The sequence below is a fragment of the Pleurodeles waltl genome, chromosome 1_1 (assembly GCF_031143425.1).
Source record: "Pleurodeles waltl isolate 20211129_DDA chromosome 1_1, aPleWal1.hap1.20221129, whole genome shotgun sequence".
In the NCBI taxonomy this organism is placed as follows: domain Eukaryota; kingdom Metazoa; phylum Chordata; class Amphibia; order Caudata; family Salamandridae; genus Pleurodeles; species Pleurodeles waltl.
This window is the reverse complement of record NC_090436.1, coordinates 870,746,373-870,768,322: the sequence shown is the minus strand read 5'-3', so window position 1 is coordinate 870,768,322 and position 21,950 is coordinate 870,746,373. Positions and strand designations below refer to the sequence as shown.

Sequence of the window (21,950 nt, the reverse complement as noted above, 5' to 3'; positions counted from 1 at the left end):
TAGGACTAGGGAAAGACCTGTGGTAAAATATATAAATGTAGATTCCCCCTTTGTAAATACAACAAAATACTTATTTGAAATACTTTCTCTCCTTAAATAAAAAAGTTTCTATACCACTTTGACCTGGATCATTCGGTCTACTTTTGGAAACTCACATACATGTGGGAACTGCATTTCGAATGTTTGTGAATAGCCACAAAGGTATAACTGTGAAGCTGTTGATTTCATTTGCACTGTTTTTCTGTGACACTCACCCAGGAATGCGCCCATGTACTCTGCCATGTGATGTGCACCACTGCAGAGGTTACGGGAACTATGTGTTACTTCTGCTTGCGCAAGTGATAATCCAAAGTGGTACACTCAGATACAGTTGGCTTTGTGAATCATTTTTCATCCTTACTACAGCTATTTCCACACTTCAGTCTCACTCTGCTGGAGACGATGCCTTTTGGCTAAGCCTAAGGTTCTCTGATGTACGTTGTTACTGATATTTACTGCTAAATACAAACAGAAAACCATATATGTTCCTGTCTGTATTTATTTTAAAACATGGATAAATAGAAAAGGAGGTTTTCTTTTGGACGCTATTCACTACTGCCCAGCATGAGTGCTAGGTCAAACGCTGTGCAGATTAACAGGTAGGGGAGTCAAAAATGTAATAAAAGATTTCCTAATGAAACTTAAATAACTGCAGCAGTACAGCTATGTCAGCTGTTCTATAATGCAAATTGTTTGACATTACTGTATTATAGTGAACATTGCTGAATCCATTGGACATTCAAACATGAGTAAACATTTGTCAGTTAAAAAAATGTGGAAATGTACTCAATTGCATCTTCATTGTTTACACTAAGCACAAACTAAATATGGATAAGTACAGATAAAAAAATATATATATATATATGGGTAAATGCAGACGAAAATTTAAACAATACGATAAAACCAGGAGCCCCACTTCTAATGTGGAGGTGCAGTGCTTGCAACAAGCTTTAGTTGAGTTGAACCCTCGTAATTCTGCACGGCCTTCAATTTAAGCCACTTTTGACATGGGATGGGCAAGTTGAGTCACAATGATTTAGTGAGCAGATCTTGTAACTGTTACCTTTTCACTGCAAAGGCGAGGTTCTCCATCTCTGTGCTTTGAAGCTTGATTTCCCGAATGAAGTTCCTAATGACTCGTTCATACTGCTGAATTAGGCGGGGTTCAACTATGTTGATGTTCTGATACAGAACACTGACTTGTTCATGCCTGTAATAAAAAAGGATACAGTGAAACAGGCCCTTTATAAGAGGAATGTGTTTACTCAATTCAATTCAATTCTTTATTCGGTCAAAATTTAGACCATTAAAGTACAATCAACCATACATCAGTGCATAAAAAAAAGAAAAACAAGAAAGAAATATATAAGAATAAATAATAACAACTCTTAATAAATACTAAAATCAGGAACAACTTTTAGGTTCTTCATAATCTAGGGGAGATAAATAACAAGAGACCTTCTTACCTGCTTGAAAACCGATCATCAGCACATTTCAGCAAGCTCCTACTAGAGGCTATTACATTGCCATTCACAGCTATTTAAAATTAGATGTACTTTTAACCATTAATACATGTGTAAATGCATAATAAAATCAAGACTTCAGTATAAAAATAATTTCAAGACTACCAGTCTAAGGTTCAGTATACCATTTACCTAAAAAGAAACACATTTTGTAACCAGAACCACTCATATTAAGATAATTCTACTACTAACAGTCTAAGGTGCAATGTGCTATCATACAGTGACTAGATTAATGAATAAATACAATATCTCAGCCACGAATCATAGGAACTATTCTAATCATAACAGTCTAAAGTGCAGTGTGCTGTTATACAGTAAATAGATTGACAGATAAATGCTTTATCTCAACCATTGACCATAAAAGCTAAAGATAATAAAAACAGATACTTTTGTTATCATAATATTATCACTGTAAGGTATAATAGAATTTGATAAGAAAATATAATCTCTAAAACCATTAAATAGAAACAGGGAAAAGGGGGTGAACCATCCAAAGATCATAACCATCTATTGTTCCCCACTATTCCTGCTATATAGCTCAACCTTGGGAGTCAGACACTAAAAGTGGCCCTATAATGAATAGACCAAGCTGCTGTCAAAAATGTAGTGACCGCGCTTACAACCAATGTAGACAAATCATATTTACAAATTATATAGGCATTAGCTCGGTCATATAATAGCAGAGCTTTACACAATGGAATAATCCATTTTCCCTTAGGACTCTTATATAGGGGGCAAAAACACTGAACATGTTCAATTGATTCCTCCAATATATTGCACTTTGAGCATTTATTTGCCTCGGAACTATTCTTCGATAATCGAACAGTAAAACGGTTGACTGGTAAAGTTCCATATCTGAACTGGAGGAATAAAGCACGAGCATAAGCACGTATTGGAAGATCAAAAAATTGCTCAGGCCATGGTTTTTGTTTTGCAAGCAGGAACTCAGAAGTTAAGCGGCCCACCCCATTACTATGAAGGATCTCCGCATTGGCCTTCTCCCAGTATCTCTGCTTAACTAATGAAGTAGCATTCGTGGGGATCGACTCAGGTCTCTCCCAAAAGTGGGGGAAAGCCAATTCGTCCAAGGCCAATTTCATCTCCCTCAACCAGCTGACCTTTTTCCAGCTATTCTGGCTCTTTATAAGATCTTTCATTGCCTCTCGAAAAGGTTCCAGTTCTTCCATTTTCCATAAACGGATCCAATATAAGAGAGGTCTCAGACTCGCTACATATTTAATGCTATTTGTTCCAAGATCAAGTCTGAGAGGGATCATCGGTGTACCTTTCCCCAACCTCATTAGCCTCATTATATACCTGAGAAAATAATTATCTTTAATTTGGAGAACACCCAACTGCCTTTGGGAACCCCATAACTCTGCCCCATACAGTGCAGCACATCGAATTTGAACTTTATATATTTCAAGAATAGGATTCAAAGGTGGACTAACTACAGTCCTAGCTTTGCGTCCTAGGGCCCCCCTCTTTGGCATATTATATGAGCCCCTTTTCTGATAGCTGCAACCCAACTGCCCGAATCCATTAATCTAATCTCCAAGTAATCATACTCAGTTACCCTTTCCAAAGGAATAGAATTCATGGAAATGGTCGCTTTAGCTTTTGTTCTCCTGGAGCTACATATCATAAACTTGGTTTTATTAACGTTAACTTTCAAACCAAAATCTTTGCAGAACAAACATAATTGGTTAGCCAAATTTTGCAATCCCATAGGAGTTTTGGCTAATAGGATGGTGTTGTCCTCAAAAAGAAGACCTGGGGTTTTCTTACCTGCTAACTTAGGTGAATCATTATTACAATTAGTTAAAAATGTGATATAGTTGTTTATACATAGAAGGAAGAGGGTGGGTGCTAAAACGCAGCCTTACCTAACTCCTCTTTCAATAGCAACTGGATCAGATAGTTCACCATCCTTACCGCTCCTGATTTGGGCAAAGGTACTGTCATGGAGTCGGACTATAAGGTTTAGAAGACCTTTAGGGACACCCATATTAGATAGTGTCAGCCAAAGTTTGTTCCTAGGTACCATGTCAAAACCCGCTCTAAGATCGACAAAGGCCACATATAGGTTTCCACCTCCAACATCCACTGTCTTCCATTTAATTGCTAAGAACCTCAAGACCTGGTCTATTGTACCGATCGCAGGTCTGAACCCTGCCTGTAAATCGGAGATGGCTCCATTCTCTATTATCCACTCTTCTAAATGGGACAAGATCTGCTTTGCAAAGAGTTTTTGGAGGTTATCGAGTTTGCATATTGGGCGATAGTTAGAAGGATCGCCAAAGGCTGCCTTTTTTGAAGAGGGGAACTATCTCAGCTCCCCTCCATGTCCGAGGAATGATTGCACCTGCAGCAACTGCATCGCAGACCAAGTTCAGATAAGGAGCCCAGATTTTGGGATTCGATTTATAGAGATCACCAGGGACTTTGTCGAGACCCGGGGCCTTCCCCCACTTCAAAGAAGTTATTGCTGCCTTGGTTTCTGCCAGGGTGAATCTAATTGGGGATACATCAGATTTCCTGGTTTCGACCAGTTCCCTGAAATTTTATGCATGTACCTCTGTATAAAGAGACCCAAAATGTTTTACTCAAGTTACAGGAATGATTGAGGTACCAGGCAAAGGCCGAGAGTCACCACAGACGCTTGAAATCAGCTTCCAAAACTTGGAGGTTGCATTAACTCTTGCGGAATCCAGAACGTGTTTACTCATCTGGATGGTAAAATAAGAAGATGGTTTGATATGTTTCCCCATTGTATTGCCATTTATTCCCTGACCCTAAGAGATAGCTGAGAAAAACGCTTTATTGATAAACAATCAAGTTACCCCTTTAGTGAATAACGCCAGTTGCTGTATCATAATGAAATTATCCAAAGGTTGGAAGGCAGGATTAGTGAGTAATTAAAAAAAAAATGCATTAAAATGCATGCAGGAGTCCAAAGGTTTTCTTAGGAGTTTGCCTCTGGCAGTGCCAAATATCGGCGTGGCAAAACACAACAGCAGACTTGATTCCATATCAAGCTTCTTCCTTCCACCATCTTAGAAATCCTGAGGCATATTTACAAACCCCATGCGCCACTGGAACCTCACATTTTTTAACGTTCCGGTGGCACAGAGTGCAGACCCATATCTACTAGGCCACACAAAGCCACTTTGTGTGGATTTTCATAGCCTCATAGATATTGTGTAAGGCAACGCAGGGCAAGTTGCTGTGTTGCCTTACTCTGCATCAAGAGGGTGTTCCATGGGTGTTGCGGTGGGTTTTCCCAAGCAACACCCATGGGTTTTGATGCATTCACAGATTTAAAAGGCTTTGTAAACCTGGGAATTCGTCTTAACCCTTAACTCTTTCTATGTGTGCTTCAATCTGCAGCACACATAGAAAGAAGAAAATGCCTCTACGGATTGTTTTTGTGCAAGAAGGTGTCCCTTTCTGCACAAAAACAATCCTCCATGCAACACAGGAAACCTTACACTATGGTGCAAGTTTGCCTGTGTTAGCGCTAGGCAACCAATTGTGTACCAGCGCAGGTGGAAAGGATTGAAATGCACTGTATTTTGTAAATACAGGTCATTTCTGTTCTTTCCCTGTGTAGCATGGCTTCCTTGCACCACTTTAAATAGGCCGCCCTAATTCTTAATCCCACTCTTGCGGGGTTTTTTTGTCCCTGCTTTCGCCGTTTTCAGTTTTCTCTTATTTCTTTCTCCTTTTTCTGCCATTCTCTCTCTCGTCTGTTCAAAGCCTAATCAAAGTCTGATTGGGAAAAATCAGTCCCAGCCCCCACAAATGAGCTGGGGTGCCAATTAGTTTTTGCCATTCACAAAACACTGTTCTACACCAAGAGGGAGGTTTACTTCCAAATATATTTTTCTGTGAGCAAACCTTTTACAAGGTACGGAGGGTGGGTGCTCCAGGTTGGGAATGCCCTGAAAGTTTGAAAACACCAACAAAAGTGGCCATTGCCATCCTGAAAACTTGGAGATTTACTTTGGTCAGAGGAAGAAGGAAATCCATTTCCAGGGTGTGAATGAGCAGGGTAATTACACTCATGCAAGTGTGTGCATGCACTAGGTATAATTACGCATGCAGAACTGCTTTCTCATGTGAGACACTAGGAATTACAAAAGTTTTCCAAGAGTACTCAAAGAAATGTGTGACAGTCACAGATTTTCAAGAGTACTTATGGGAGTCTTTATGAATTCTAAAATGTAAATGTACACTCACACACACAAATACACACACACTGCACGCACACACATACACACAAACAACATTTGTTTAGAATTACCTCTTAATCTGCACTAGTGGTAGTCACAGCTTTCCAAGAGTATTTCTGGGAGCCTTTGTGAGTTCTAAAATGTAAATGTACGCACACACGCAAACATACTCACACGCACATGTCCGCAGACACACACAAATACAGACTCACACAGGCTGGTATGACACACACACGTAGAATAAAACTATGGCCATTATTTATACTTTTTTAGTGACGCATTTACATCATTTTTTGACGCAAAGTGGCACAAACACAAAATACAACTGTATTTTGTAAGTTTGTTCCGCTTTTGCGTTAAAAAGCAGCGCAAATGCGGTGCTAAAAAAGTAAAAATATGGGCCTAGGTGAGTAGATTTAACATTTGTTTAGAACTACCTCTTAAACTGCACTAGAGAATGTTTTGTGTGAAACACAACAAGTAAGTACTGAATCCATAGTTTCTGCACAACAAATTGATTAGTAATCCTTTCCTGGCTTTCCAAAATATTCTATAAAATATGTCACATTTAAGATTACAACCCGATGGCTATCAAGGGCTCTCGAAGTCTCCAGCAGCCCAGTGTCTTTATTTTGGATTTGCTAATTTTTGTGCATCTATGTGTCTATTTTGTGACTATCTCTCCTTAAACCAGTGACACAGTGTGCTCATGTGCAAGCCAAATGATATGAGGCAAGTGCGTAATACAAGAGTAGAGAGGTAGCTCACTCAGGCACGAGCTCAGCAAAAGGCAGCAAATGCAGAACTCATTAAACATTTATTATAATGCCAAGAAACCTTTTTTTACATCAAATAGCACTATTGAATGAAATCATAAAAACGTGCAGGCTAGACCCCTGTCTATGCAAGGCAAAGGAGTAACGCTGAATGGGTTTACTGATCCCTCTGTCCATCTCCCTCAACAAATATCCCATTCACTCCTTGAAGCCCACAAAGAAGAAGAAAGTAGGGTAGGTTTACGAAAACTTAAGTTCAGGGGGTAGGTTTATAAAAAATTACGACCATTTTTACTTCTACGGAGATACGTGTTTAATCCTAAACCGATGTGATTAGGAGGTGGGTCGAATCCGATATCTCTCATAGGCGTAGAGGGCGCAACACTGACTCCTAACAAAGACCTTCATATTTAATATGTTAAACTATTATTATAATTAATATAATAATTATTATTATTATTATTTATTAGTATTATTATTATTAGTAGTAGTAGTAGTATTTCCAAGACACTGTCCCAAAGAAAGTGAAAGACAGGCATCCGTTACATAAAATAGCTTTAAATATATAAAAGTGGTCAAGAACTACCAATAATTTTCCACTAAAAGCGGTTATATATAATGAATAATAAAACATCAGCTAATATCATTTAAAAGTACGTATTCAACCAAAAATACTCTTTTTTAATTAGCGTTGCATAGAATGCAATTGCTATTGCCACCCACACATCTAACGAATAAAAGAATTGAGTGTGCGGATATGGATGGGAGCTATACTTTTTCGCGGCATGATTCTAGACGTGGCTGGTAAACTTGCAGGGAGCGCTCACAAGTGACCACTGCCATGCCATCTCTGCCTCTGCCCAAATACTGGTTGCATCGAATCTCATGGTGGCACGTTCAGAAAACCGATGGCTTTACGGCCTAACTAGACCTGATGAAGGAGGAGCACCTCACTATGCTGCAGCCCGCGCAAGACAAACAATGCATAGACCAACATTTTATGGTGTGGTCAGTTTTCTAAATCTCCTTGTGGTACTGGACTGCATGCATGTCAAATCAGATCGACCAAGCAATACAAAACACGTTATGTAATTAGAATGATAGGCGTTAAGTTAATATGAATGTTGTCAGTGATTGCAGGGGTTATACCATGGGCGTAGGAAGTGTGGGGGACGCGGGGGATATGTACCCCCCAGATTTTGGAGTGGGGGGGACACGGGGGACAAGGGTGGGGGGCCCGAGGGGACAGAAGAATTTTCCCTTCTCCTGTAATTCGCAGGGCCATTAGCGCATGAAAGCGCTACCTATATGGCCCTGCACTTGACATGTGACCTGGCTCCAGGACACTCGCCCTCTGCCCTTTTGTTGTGCTGCAGCACACAAGGGATTCTTTCTCACCTTGCCGCCATAGCTGCCTGCAGTCTGCACTTCTGAGAACAAAGGGAGAGGAGAGGCCCTTTGTTGATTGCTGTGTGCATCCAGTCCCTCCTGAGCCCGACCCTTCCTGTCCCTTGAAGATCGAACCCTGAAGACAGCAGCAAGATTTGAGAAGGTAAGGAGGTTTGGGTAATTAAATAAACTATTGCTAAGTAACTCCCTTTCTTTTTAAATACAGTGCTGTGTTGCAGAGTATCTCCCTTTCTAAAAACAGTATTGTTGAGTTACTGTTAGATATGAGCAGGGCAGGCTTTAGCGCGCTAGTGGCACCCTGCGCGTCAGTGTTTGTTAGGGCCCCCCTTTCTGTCGTCTCTCTCTCACTCTCTTCTCTCCTCTGTCTCCAGCTTGCCTGCCCCAGTGCTAATTATTGTCCCCTAAGTTGACATCCTGCCCCCCCCCCAACATTTCTGTCCCCTGTCTCTCCTCAGCCTTCCTGGTATTTGTGAAAGCCCGCTCTGAAGGGCAAGGGCTGTCTGTAAATCTCATTTCCTGCCAATGGCCTGTGGATGCGAAGCCAGCACTGTGGCAGCTCACAGGCTTTACAGGACTTCACAGGCTATGGTGGAACAGAGCCTGACACTGCTGGATAGAAAGTGGAGAGACCAGCACACAGCATGGGTCCCAGGAAGAACCAGATGGCCTAAGAGATGGACAGGGCAAGGTAAGGCAGCTAGGGCGATGCAACCGGTGCTGCAGCACTGGGTGCTGACTTAGGATGGGGGTGCTATGTTTGCAAGTATATTGTGACTTTAAAAGCACCTGCTGGATGTTCCTTGCCACCAACAGTTTTCAGGCAACAATAAAAATCTTAAGATAATTCCGGTGATTAATGGTCATTCTGGAGAGAGACTGAAGTTTTGTCTAGTGGAAGTTTTGACTCATCATAACGTACAGGGTTACTATGCCTGCTACAAAGGCCGTCTACATGCAGATCACAAAGTGTATATAATGTGAATAGGTCAGTGGGTTTCTGCTTTTGTCAGATGCAGAAAAGTACCCTCTTTTTGGCATGGTTACCCCACTTTTTGCCTGTTGTCAGTATGTTTTGACTGTGTTCACTGGGATCCTGCTAACCAGGACCCCAGTGCTCTCTCCCATTAAATTTGGTTGCTTGGACCACACACACCCCCCACTTGGCATACTGGTGCCCCTTATAAGTCCCTAGTATATGGTACCCAGGTACCCAGGGCATTGGGGGATCTGGGGTTCCCATGGGCTGCAGCATTTATTATGTATTATGCCACCCATAGGAGCCCTTGTAAACTGTGTCTGCAGGCCTGCCATTGCAGCCTGCGTGAAAAGGTGCTTGCACCCTTTCACTTCAGGCCACTGCACCAGGTCACTGTAAGTCACCCCTATGGTAGGCCCTCCTAGCCCAGAGGGTAGGGTGCAAGTACCTGTGTGTGAGGGCACCTCTGCAGGAGCTGAGGTGCCCCGACGAACTCCAGCTCCATTTTCCTGGACCTCGTGAGTGCGGGGACGCCATTTTACGCTTGTACTCGACATAGGTCACTACCTATGTCCAGCTACATAATGGTAACTCCGAACCTGGGCATGTTTGGTAACAAACATGTCAGAATCATACCCCAATAATATTGTCAGTATTGATTGTATGATTCCATGCACTTTGGGGGCTCCTTAGAGGATCCCCAGCATTGCTCCTACCAGCTTTATGGGGTCTTCCGAACAGCTCACGCTGCTGCCACCCCTCAGACAGATTTCTGCCCTCCTTCTGCTGCTTGAGCAGCTCATGCCCAGGAAGGCAGAACAAAGGGTTTCCTTTGGAAGAGGGAGGCAACACCCTCTCCGTTACAAGGCTTGGGAGGGGTAGCCTCGCGAAGCTACTAGTATGCTCTGAAGGGCACATTTGGTGCCCTCCTTGCATAAACCAGTCTGTACCAGTTCATGGACCTCAGCCCCTACTCTGGCGTGAAACTGGACAATGGAAATGGCGTAACCACTCCCCTGTCCATCACCACCCCAGGGGTGGTGCCCAGAGCTCCTCCAGGTGGCCACTTGATTCTTCCATCTTGAATCTAAGGTTGGCAGAGGCCTCTGTGAGAATCTGAGTGGCCAGGTCAGGGAGGTGACATCACAGCCCCCTCCTAGGTGGTCACCCGGCTAGGTGACCAATCCCCCTTTCTGGGCTATTTTGGGTTTCCCTCTTGGGTGGGTCCTCAGATTTGACGTGCAAGATTCCAGCAGGACTCCTCTGCAACGTTTACTTTGACTTCTGGCCACTGGAACCGCAACTGGACTTCACAGGAACCTACAATCTGCAGCTCCAGCGACGACTTTGCCACGCAACATTGTTTCTCCGACTCCTTCCAGCAACTGCAACATTTGCCCAGCTGTGCTTCCTCTGAGGGCAGCAAGTCTTCAGTCTGCATGAGAAGAAAGAAGGAAAATTCCTTGAAGTGAAGGAGTCACTTATCTGCATCCGCAGGCACCAACTGCAACAACAACCGGCTGCGTGGATCTCCTCTCCTCCTGAGCTGCGTGGATCCTGCATCAGGGGTGGTAGTCTGGAGTGGTCTCCTTGGTCCTCTCTACCAGCTGCCCAACTTTGGAGTAGGTAGGTCTTTGCCTTCCCATTCAGGACAGTACCCCCATGCACCGCATCTCTTGCAGCTACCCCCGGCACTCTTCTCTGTGAAGCACAGCCCTCAATGTGCTTCGCCTGTGAAGTGGGACCTCTCTTCAGGTGTGCTGTGGGCCTCTCCACAGCTCCTGGGCTCCTTGCATGTAGGTCTTCTGTGGGGGCTGCCTCTCCTCCTCCAGACTCTCTGCCTTGCTGATGGTCACCTGAGACTCCCCTCCATGGGTTGAGTCCCCCTGGACCTTGCTGGTCCCAGGTAGCTCCACTTTTCTCCTACTGCAACATTTGCTTTTGCCAAGGCTTGTTGGTGGGTTTTCCACACCACAGACTGACTGCAATTCTTCATCTGGCGTGGGACGTCAACTGCATCACCTAGGAACTCTTCATCTGCTCCAGTGCTGCATTGCTGACCATCTTCGTCTCCCCGTCGACCAACTCCTGCATCCACAGATCGGTGGGTAGTGGCTCCTGCCACGACCGGACCATCCTACGTAAACTGGACTTGGTGCCCTTCTTTTCCAGGTCTTACTCTTCCAGGATCCACCTCTAGTTTCTTGCAGTCTTGTCTGCGTTTTGCAATATCCTTCTCTGAAGTCCTTTTGGTGGGTCAGGTAAAAAACTGTAACTTACCTCTTTTCTCCTGGTCGCTGGGGGGCACTCTGGTACTTACCTTTGGGGTTTCCTCGTTCCTCCAGCTCCCCTCTACCAATTCCACTTCCTTGGGTGGGAACCCGGCTTTCGCATTTCACTTTCTTAGTATATGGTCTGGTCCCCTCTAGGCCTTCAGTATTGCCTATTGCTTTTCACTGTTTTCTATTGCTTTTTATGCCAATTTGTGATTGCTGCTGTACATATAATAGTGTGTTACTTACATCCTATTGGAGTATTGCCTATCTAGTGTTTTAGTGTTTGTGTTACTGTAATAAGGAACCTTTATTTTCGTAACACGTGTTTCTTTCATGTGTGTAAGTGCTGTGTGACTACAGTGGTATTGCATGATCTTTGCATGTGTCCTAGATAAGTCTTGGCTGCTCATCCACAGCTAACTCTAGAGAGCCTGGCTTCTAGACACTGCCTACACTTCACTAATAAGGTGATACCTGGACCTGGTATAAGGTGATAATACCATAGGTACTCACCACACACAAGGCCAGCTTCCTACATCAGAGAGCTCCTTTTTTGTCCCCTGCAATTTATAAATGAAAACTGAATATAGAACAGTGAGCAATGAACTCATCAAAGAGCTGCATGCAAACATCAAGGTATAGATTAGAGCGTCATGATTTCCCCCCACTTTTTGATTAACTTAATGTTGCAAAACAAGTTGATTTGAGTGCAGTTCTTATTATTAAAGAGAGCCCCCAACCATGGTGTTATGTTTTAAATTCTGAGTTTGCGCTTCTCCAGATAAAGCACTCTGAAACTATACCTGCTACCAGTATGGATGACCTGTGACACCTACACCTTGTAGTCCTCTGTCTTATGTAACATTTCATATACACTGATTTACACATATATGATGATTGTCTCTGCGTAATGTCTGTGTGATGTAAAGTGCTTTGACACCCTAGACTGGTATGAGGGATGAATGATAGAACAACACATGCGTATATCGTGCATGCCTTAACATCGCGGTCTCAACAATGACCGTGTCTTTACTACGCATGCCTTTACAACGAATTTCATTGTAAAAGCATGTTTGGTAAAGGAACATGCGTGGTAAATTCTCCCTACCCTGCCCCCTTACACCTGATCCCATACTCCACCCATCCAAGCACTTAAAACTGCCCCTGCCCTGAGCCCTAAACCCCCCTGCCCTGAGCCCTAAAAGTAACCCTGCCCTGTCCTAAAAACTACCCCGACCCCCACTCTGAACCCTAAAACCTTCCCTGAACTGCTCTAAAAACTACCTTGATGCTCCCGCCCCCACCCTGAACCCTAAAAACCTATCCCGCTCTGTCCTAAATACTACATGACCCCCACCCTGTACCCTAAAACCTACCCCACACTGTCCTAAAACTACTTGAACTCCATGCACTCATCCTGACCCCTAAAACCTACCCCACCCTGTCCTAAAAACTACCCCGACCCTACCCTGCCCTAAAAAGGACCCCAACCTCCCAACCTCCCACTCTAAACCCGGCCACAGCCCTACTTACCTCTCTCTCCTCTGCTTCTTCCTGTTCCACCCGGACAGCTAGACCGCTATCTATGCTGTAACCACGCATATGCGTGGTAAAGACATGTGTGGTAAAGGCATGCGTGCTAGACCCATATGTGTGGTAATGGCAGCGTGGTCAATGCATTGCATTGATTGCGTTGTAAGGGATATTTCCCGGTATGAGTGGTGCTATAAAATGAATGAAATGCATCTGAGAGAGAGTGGTGATGGATGGTAGTGAGGGAATCCGTGGCAGAGGTGGTCACTGGGGGGCACCAACAAACAATGTCGCACAGGGCGCCACCAGCACTAAGGACGGCCCTATCAGACAGCACAGCAGTTCACCGGAAGGCCGCAGCACAGAGACTGCCACTTGACAGTCAGACAAGGACCTAGCAGCAATCATAGGCCTTACTGGCCTTCACAGGCAGGCGGGGGCCCAGAGACTGACACAGCCTGACTAGAAAGAAAGCTCCCAACAGGCAGCACAGTGCCTGGCAGGCAGCACATGAATCGACAGGAAGCACTGCGCCCAGCAGGCAGTACAGGCCTCTTAGGACTTCACACAGGCGAACAGCATCACAGAGCCTGTCGCTGCCTAACAGGCAGCAAAGAGCCCAGCAGACAGGGAATTGCAGGCCACACAGGACTCGACTGGAAGCGACCGTCTTCCCCATCTCCCCCCACCACAGCAACCCTTCTGGGTGCAAACTTTATGCAGGGGGCCCACCTCAAGGTTGTCCCTGTCCCCCCCAGAAATTTAGTGTCTCCTACGCCCCTGGGTTATACCATTCATGTGCATTTCAGTTTCAATTCTGCAGTATTTAATATATGCATTTTCCAACATTGCAGCTCAGTTTTAGGCTGGTGTTGATGGAGATGTGGCTGCTTGATGAGCGTTACTAACCATTAGTTATACTTTTAAATCGTTCATAAATTTGTCCTGAATTACAGATACATGTGTTTCCTTTCATATACAATACCATATACGATTAAAGAATTATTTTGAAATCTAAGGGGGGGTGATGGCAAGTGCCACATTCACTTAAGGGGGTTGTTAAATTGGCTGCTGATTTCACTATCTGAACCGTCTGCCAACTTATTCTTCTTTTAATGCTGGCACCTAAACCAAGTTCAGTGATAAGGAAATCCAAAAATACCAAGCTGCAGCTGCACTTGTCTGAGATTAAAAAACGTTCAAATAGTACAGGTACAACAGAAGGGAAATGAAAACAAATGTAGAGTATCATAACATTATTAGAATTAGATCACCAATATTTGAAACAGTGTGCCTTGCACTCACATGCTTTGGGATGCAGTATTCTCATAAAATAGAAACTGATGAACGTCTTCTTCCAATCAAAAAGACACAATGCGACTAAGATAACGTTATTTAATCAAATGCATAAATAAATATATTCACGTTTGTGTAATTCAATAGCTTTCATTAGAACACAAACTAGCAATAGCATCAGAAAAGAGAAAACCATGAAAAGAACAACCTACTCTGATTAACTTAAACATGTTATGTTAAGACATAAAACTTAAGAGTCCATTTCTGTCCCCTGATCATTGGGTTCCCAGAAAGACGTTGATGTCATTTTCAGCACTTTGGCCAATATTCACTGCTTCCAAAGCAGAACATGCTACTCGCGTGCTAGGACGGGGTTATTTCACACAGTATGGAGTGACCAGGTGCCATGTCGTGGAGGTAGTGGGTGTAGATTATTCTTCAAAGAAGGGAGAGATGTCGTTGTTTTGCTTGTCTATGTAACTGTGGACCTGACGAGCGCCCCAGCTGGTGGTATCCGCACTGGGCAGTGCACGTAGAAGTGCCGACCCTTTACCAGAATCTATTTAGCTTGAGGAATCCTAAACAAGACGTTACTGTTTTCTGGACAGTAACATGTTTCATGTCAAGAAGTTTAATTTCATATCTTTCCGTGAAATATTTGTAATCAAAATAAAACGCGACTAGGCATGTATAATCTATTGTTAGACTAGTTTCTTATTTCTATATTTGTATTCGCCCTTCATATATTTACACTTAAGGGCGCGAAAAAAAACGCGTTTTTCCCCCCAGAATCCCAACATTTTCAGTTACACAAAGAGGCCGAATTTCATATTTTGGCCTCAAGATTCAAATGTCAGCCACCTAACCATTAGAGCACACCTCCCTAGCTAAAGCTATGTCTGCCAAAGCCCAAAGACGAAGAGGTGTCGAGTGAATGTGCTCAAACTCCACAGAGTGCATAAACTTGGGATGAGCACGTTGCATAAGGAGGTGACTGACTGTGGATGTGAAATCATGGAACCTTGGGTATCCTGACGTCCTTCCAGAAGATGCACTATCTCTGCATGCATCTGAAGATGCTGCAGCTTTGTGCGGGGTAAGTGGTCAATTAACAGTGTCGGGACCTGGGAACCATTTATTGTTGAGAACTAAGGAGGTGGAACCAGGCCTGTGCTAACCTGGAAATAACCTGTTCTCAGTGGGACACGTGTGCGTCTTGGCATGGTCTCGAACCTTATGTGTTAGTGGCCTGAGGAATTTCAGTCGTGAGTTCAATACTGTTAAAGTAGAACATCTCCAGGTAATGAATGCTTTCAGTGAGCTTTAGGTGGTCTATTGTCTTCTGTCAACTATTTGTAAACAAGCAGTATGCACTGGTTTCAGATAGCAAAATTGTCAATGGGAGTTCAGACTCAAATGTTCAACTACTCTCTGGCTCAGTTTCATTTTCATTATAATGGCATAAATATGGCCAAACAGACAAAAGTTGATATTGTTGTCAATACCGACAACCCAAATAAAATAAGGAGGAACCTATTTACAATGAAAAATGTAAACACTTTTCTGTAGTGCAGACGTGTCTGCCTATAGTGCTGCATGAGTAGCAAAGCACGTTTGCACAGATATCCATGCTCAATCTACAACAATAATCGACACAGCTGTTGTGAAAATAATCTAAAGTCGTATAAATCCTGAGTAGTAATAGTTATCTCTGTACAGACCATCCATAAATTTTGACACTCAGGATACACGTGGACTAATTGGCCTTGGCAGCAAAACATGTGACGTGGGGTATCCACTGCATAAGATCAGCAGACAAGAGGTAATCACACATAAGCCCAGCTACAATCACTCCAGCATTACCAAACATCACATACCAACAACTAGGGCAATCTACCATTGTACCTGCACAGTACACCATTAGAATGGCTCAGGTATGTAATGCCTAAATACCTTCAAGGTGGCTGAAAAGGAATTTAAGCGATGACTGTGGGTCCTCCTGAATTACATTCTAGAACACCATGATGAGTTCCAGAATATGGGCGTCCACACCTTACAGAAGCAGTCATGAAGGTGAATATACAGATCATTGATCATGGTTATGGACATATTCGAGAGATTCACACAATTGAGGAGGTAAATAAAAGGTTGCCTATTGCAACAACACATGTAAAGGTAATCAGTATGGAGGTAAAAACTGGAGTCAGGCGGTTAGCTTTGTGTTGAATTGCACACCGAGTTGCTCCAGGGATTAGTTTACCCGATACTACAGCCTCATAACTGTTCAGTAATTCAAATGTGTCGGCCTCTTCACAGGTAAGGCTGCTTGGGTCTTACCACTTAGCTGTTTGGTGTTGCTTTATGTATTCATGTCTCTGGCTCTTTCTCTCCCTGCCTCTGTGACGCTGAAATCCTCTCTCCATGCCTCTGTGGCACTATCTGCCAGTCTCCTTATTGTCATCTCCCTAACTCCTTAGCTCAAACGCCGCTCATGCACTCTGTCAGTACAGTGGCACATGATCACCAGCAACCTATCGACAAGTGCATGCCTAACACACACTGCATTGTCTACATGTAGAAACGGACTGTGTGTTATACACAGTAGACTTAAATGCACACCTGTTCATCCCTGACTTTCATAAACATTTGCCCTTAATGCATATCCCGAAGTGGACACATGCACCATTCAACGAGTGGGGTCAAAGTGATCATGGATGGGAAGTGAGGGGGGTGGGAAGAAAGCCTGGGTGCTGCAGGCTGCATCAGTCAGCAGGAGCCTCCCAGGAGGAAGATGCACATTGTTCAGCTGTGTGGCTGACAAGCAACTGCCAGGCTGATACAGCCAGATCTGAGTTGTCTATGGTCTGCCTGGAACCATCCTATTCTGAGGTGTACTGCTTACAGCAACTTTACATCACTTTGAGGGGCTTTTGTCTTAATCTCTGGATTCTGTGCATAATCCTGCATTCCTCTCCTGGGTATGTGCACATTTTCCTTCCTGTCATTTGCATAAGGATTTTCAGGTAAGAAACCCTCCACCATTTCTACATATGAAATTCTAGCCATAGAAACCCTATTCATGAAAAACACTTTCTTTTCACTATCTTTCCCTGACACATGTTTGAAAAGCTGCACCAGGCGTAAGTTTCCAGACATAATTCTGGAATCAGGAATGCAGTGGCGGCCGCGGCAAATCTCAAGGTGGGGATGGAGGAGGGGGGCTGGCGACAGGGGAAATAATAATTTTAAAAAAGCTTAGCTGTCCGGCCGCCCCCGGCCGCCTTGCTCCTCTTCTTGCTTCTGATGGTGTCCCAGCAGTCCTTGGGACACCAGCACAGGCTGCCCATGGAATGCTGGCACTACTCTCATGCTATACCTAGAATGAGAGCAGCGCCAGGATTGGTCAGAGTGGTTTTGTTTGCCACTCAGACAGTGTATTGGAGTCTGTGCTGTGCTACACAGCTGGGTTGGAGAAACCTAAGTGTGCATGTCAGTTTGGTTGGCCTAACACAGCCGGACAAACCTACATGCGCACATAAGTGCACTCCACTCCTCCGCCCCCCTCCCATAGTCCAACCCCACCACTCCCTGCACATGCTGACTGAACCAGCAGCTGAAAAATAAAACGATAATAAAATATTGTTTTATTTTGCAGCTGATGGCTCCTATCCAGTGGGGCAACCCTCCTCGCCATTGTGGAGGAGCTGTCACTGCAGGAATGTCATGTGACTTTTCTGAAAGGTTTCTATTTCCAGCTGTGTACTTCACCATGACGAAGAACTCTGAACACAGGAATTAATCCTCCTTTGCAAATGAACATTTAATTCTCCATGTCGAAAATATTTTCCCCATATAGAAAACTCCTCCCCTGCGCCTCCAAAATGTTTGGAGGTAGTTAATTCTCCTTTCCATCCTTGTAAAATGTGTACACGAGTCCTCGGTATGAGTAAATCTTCAAACATTTCTGGGTTGGAAAGGCATCACAGAGAAGTTTGAGAATGCCCCAAAGTATATGTTTGTAGGCATTCTAAAACTGCCGCAATACCAATTGCCTACCCCGTAAGTGGAATTTACCACTGCAGTGCTTCACACACCTTTTTAGAACCACAACGTTTTTAGAACTATAAACCTTTGCAACTCACCTAGCTCTAATAAAAATGTGGCGGGTCAGTAATGAGCATCATGTGATAGCGCACTATCATTTACAGGCAGCACACTTTACATTGAAATAACCACTACATTTGCACAGACATACAGTTTTACTGATAAAACTATATCACACACAAATGATAAAGTGTGGAAACCGGATTTCAGTGACTATTTATCAGTTTTGCATCATCAATTCAAGTGTCTTGATTTGTTATGATCCTAAAAATGTCTTTGTTTCCATAAGACTTCAGAATTACAAAAAATGTGCTTCATTTTTGCTTTGCTAGTAGCTGAATGTGTACAGTTCATTCCACAGGTATTTCAATTGTATTTTGTGTTACAAAATGACATCATACAGCCTTTCCTCTCACATTTCCATCACCCCAGCAAGATTGTCACTTAACTCACTTTACTTTCTCTGACTGCAAAATGAGATAAGTTTGTTAACATCAGTTCTGATGTTAAAAAATAAGCAGAAGATTGTCAAAAGACATAGGCTTAAATTGGACCACTTTCTTTTAAGCGTCACAAATGAAAAAGACTTGTACTTGTACACAGCCAAGAGGGGTATTCTAGATGTTGTAGTCCACATCATAGGACTCGGGTTGATGTCTGCGACTTCATGGACACCCAACCTTTTGACCACAACTACATGAAAGCCATGTTGCAGCAACACTGGGCGACTATGGAGATAGTCTTAACAATTGCCAAAAAAGGTGCAATTGAGTTTGATAGGTTTGACCATAAAACAAGGGTCAGCTTAAGCAGAGATATTTTATATTGTGCACCTTATATAGGTATTTGAATTTAAAAAACCTAGGTTGAAAACATGGGAAGGGGCAAAACAAACATAAAAGGCCTCAATAAATGGGAAACAAGTTTGTGATGATGAGTACAAATACAAAACAGACTTAGAAATTCAAGTGATAATTTAGACGTTATACACAAGTTACACACACCTTCTCATAGAAACACCGTGTTTATTTAGCCCTGCCCATTTTGTATCTTGTTGAAAGTGTCCTTTGTGATGATGTTACCCTATTATCTCAGGAATGCCAGTTTTCTTTCTTTTGCTGAATGTTTGAGATCTAGATACATTTAAGCGGTGTTAGTCAAATGAGTGATGTGGTAGTGAATCTTTCATTCCATTCTATTTTCCCATTGGCCATTATCAAAAAAAGTAGTTACAAAACTATTTATGAATTCCATGTTACTTCATTGCCAGCATTTTCACAATGCTTATTAAAAGGCAGATGGGTTCTCTTCCATTAGTCATTGGGAAGATTATTCCCAGTTTATTGTCATTACCTACGCAGACAGTTGATTTCTTGAAAGCTACATTCACCTTCTTCCAATCTTCTATTGGGTGACATGCTTCATCACAGAGGCCTCCTTCACCAGCATCCTATCAGTGCATTGTGACTCGTCATGAGCTCCTTTGAAGAATGTGGTCCTATATAGTCATATATAAGAGGGTAGTGTACCTATCCTATACAAGGTTAAAATAAAATGTAGGAAGAAGGGTCAAAGTATGCTTTGTTAGACAAGGTTCAGCCCTGTTCGTGTGCGTAACATATCCCTGGGCTTTGTTCAGGACCTTAGTGTAACCCTCATCGTCTTCCTTCTCACCTATTGCTAATAAGGGAGAAAGAGGTAATTCACCACACTTATCAGTAGATTATGACAATTTTAGTTTGTAGGCCTCGCTATATGCTCTAAGTAGCCTCTGGAGACTAAGGGCCTGATTCTAACTTTGGAGGACGGTGTTAAACCGTCCCAAAAGTGGCGGATATACCACCTACCGTATTACGAGTCCATTATATCCTATGGAACTCGTAATACGGTAGGTGGTATATCCGCCACTTTTGGGACGGTTTAACACCGTCCTCCAAAGTTAGAATCAGGCCCTAAGACCCATATTTATACTTTTTTAGTGCCGCATTTGAAACACTTTTTGACGCAAAAGCAGTGCAAACTTACAAAAGGCAATTGTATTTTGTAAGTTTGCGCTGCTTTTGCGTAAAAAAATGACGCAAATACGGCACTAACAAAGTATAAATATGGGCCTAAATGACTTAACAACTGTCCCCACCGCATAGAGTACAGTGTAGGTTCTATCTAGATGTTCAACTCCTAAATATGCACCTATTTTGTCTCCCCGGCCTCTTTCTCATTTCTTTTTTGATTAATTAAACTGCAAAAAAAGATTTTACTATGTACCAGTTCCATTTTGGAGCCAGTAAAGTTTTACGAACTCCTTAAGTGGGATTACCACTGGTACCAATTTAGGGGGTGATTCTAATCCTGGCGGGCGGCGGAGGCCGCCCGCCAGAATTCCGCCCCCATAATACCGCTCCGCGGTCAGAAGACCGCGGAGGGTATTATTAGTTTTTCCCTGGGCTGGCGGGCGGTCTCCAAAAGACCGCCCGCCAGCCCAGGGAAAAACTCCCTTCCCACGAGGATGCCGGCTCGTAATCGAGCCGGCGGAGTGGGAAGGTGCGACGGGTGCAGTAGCACCCGTCGCGTATTTCAGTGTCTGCAAGGCAGACACTGAAATACCTTGCGGGCCCTCTTACGGGGGCCCCTGCCGTGCCCATGCCATTGGCATGGGCACGGCAGGGGCCCCCAGGGGCCCCGCAACCCCCCCTACCGCCATCCTGTTCATGGCGGCTTTCCCGCCATGAACAGGATGGCGGTAGGGGGGGTCAGAATCCCCCATGGCGGCGCAGCAAGCTGCGCCGCCATGGGGGATTCTGAGGGCAGCGGTAAACCGGCGGGAGACCGCCGGTTTACCCTTTCTGACCGCGGCCAAAGCGCTGCGGTCAGAATGCCCTGCGGGGCACCGCCGGCCTGTCGGCGGTGCTCCCGCCGACCCTCGGGGTTAGAATCAGGGCCTTAGTGTTTGAAAGAGGCGTGTTTTTCAGTCACCAGATCTGTACCTTACATTTGAATGGTTTGTGACCAATTCCAGTTGCAAACCATTAAAAAGCTGCCTGCCCCCAAGTTGGAGTGGTAACTCAGTGGCGAAAGAGAACAGGTCTCCATGCTCATTCAAGAAAAGCAGGCTGCTTTAAATAAAAAGTTTATTTAAATGCATCACAGATATTGTGGTCTACTGACATTGCCTCATATACCATTTACTCATATACCATTTATTTGTTTCTACAGAGAAAACAGACTTAGCTTTGGATATTTATTTACCCAATACAGAAATGTTTGCAGAGCAGGCGCTTCAAACAAATCTATCGTTCGACAAACTGGAAGTGGTGTGAGAGGAGCTTCTGCAGCAGCGACACCCTCTGAGCAGGGAGTTTCTGCCAGCGAGGCAGAGGGAGGATGGTCCACTGCCAGGTTGGCTAATGCTCTCATCTCCACCTCCCATGCCTTGGGCGGCGGAATGTCTGCCAGGGTCTAAATGACCCACTTTGTTTTTAAATAATTCATATTATTCATACTTTCAATTTGATGCTCAAGAAGAGTGATTTTACAGAGGGATATGATATTTTTGGCCAAGTGCTAACTAGCTAGAACCCAGGTCAATAATTGTGTCAGCTTACCAAATTAGCCTGTGTTTGCAGCTCCTTGCTTCATTTAATTTATTCAATTAAGTTACAGAGTGTTCTATAAGCAAATGAGTGAATTACATTTTTGCATGGCTCAAATACAACTGCTATTTACTTCCTCAGTTGGACTGCATTGTTTGATTGCTTCAGCTCCAGGTCTCACTCTTTTCATGA

General features: G+C 43.7%; 1 protein-coding gene across 1 annotated transcript in view; it reads right to left on the bottom strand.

Annotated features, from left to right (window-relative positions):
• Positions 1–21,950, bottom strand: part of RASEF (RAS and EF-hand domain containing) — a 352,465-nt gene that overhangs the window by 212,216 nt on the left and 118,299 nt on the right. Inside the window, exon 2 of the mRNA XM_069229982.1 lies at positions 1,103–1,249. Coding sequence (XP_069086083.1) covers positions 1,103–1,249 — 147 coding nt within the window. The remainder of the gene's footprint in view (positions 1–1,102; positions 1,250–21,950) is intronic.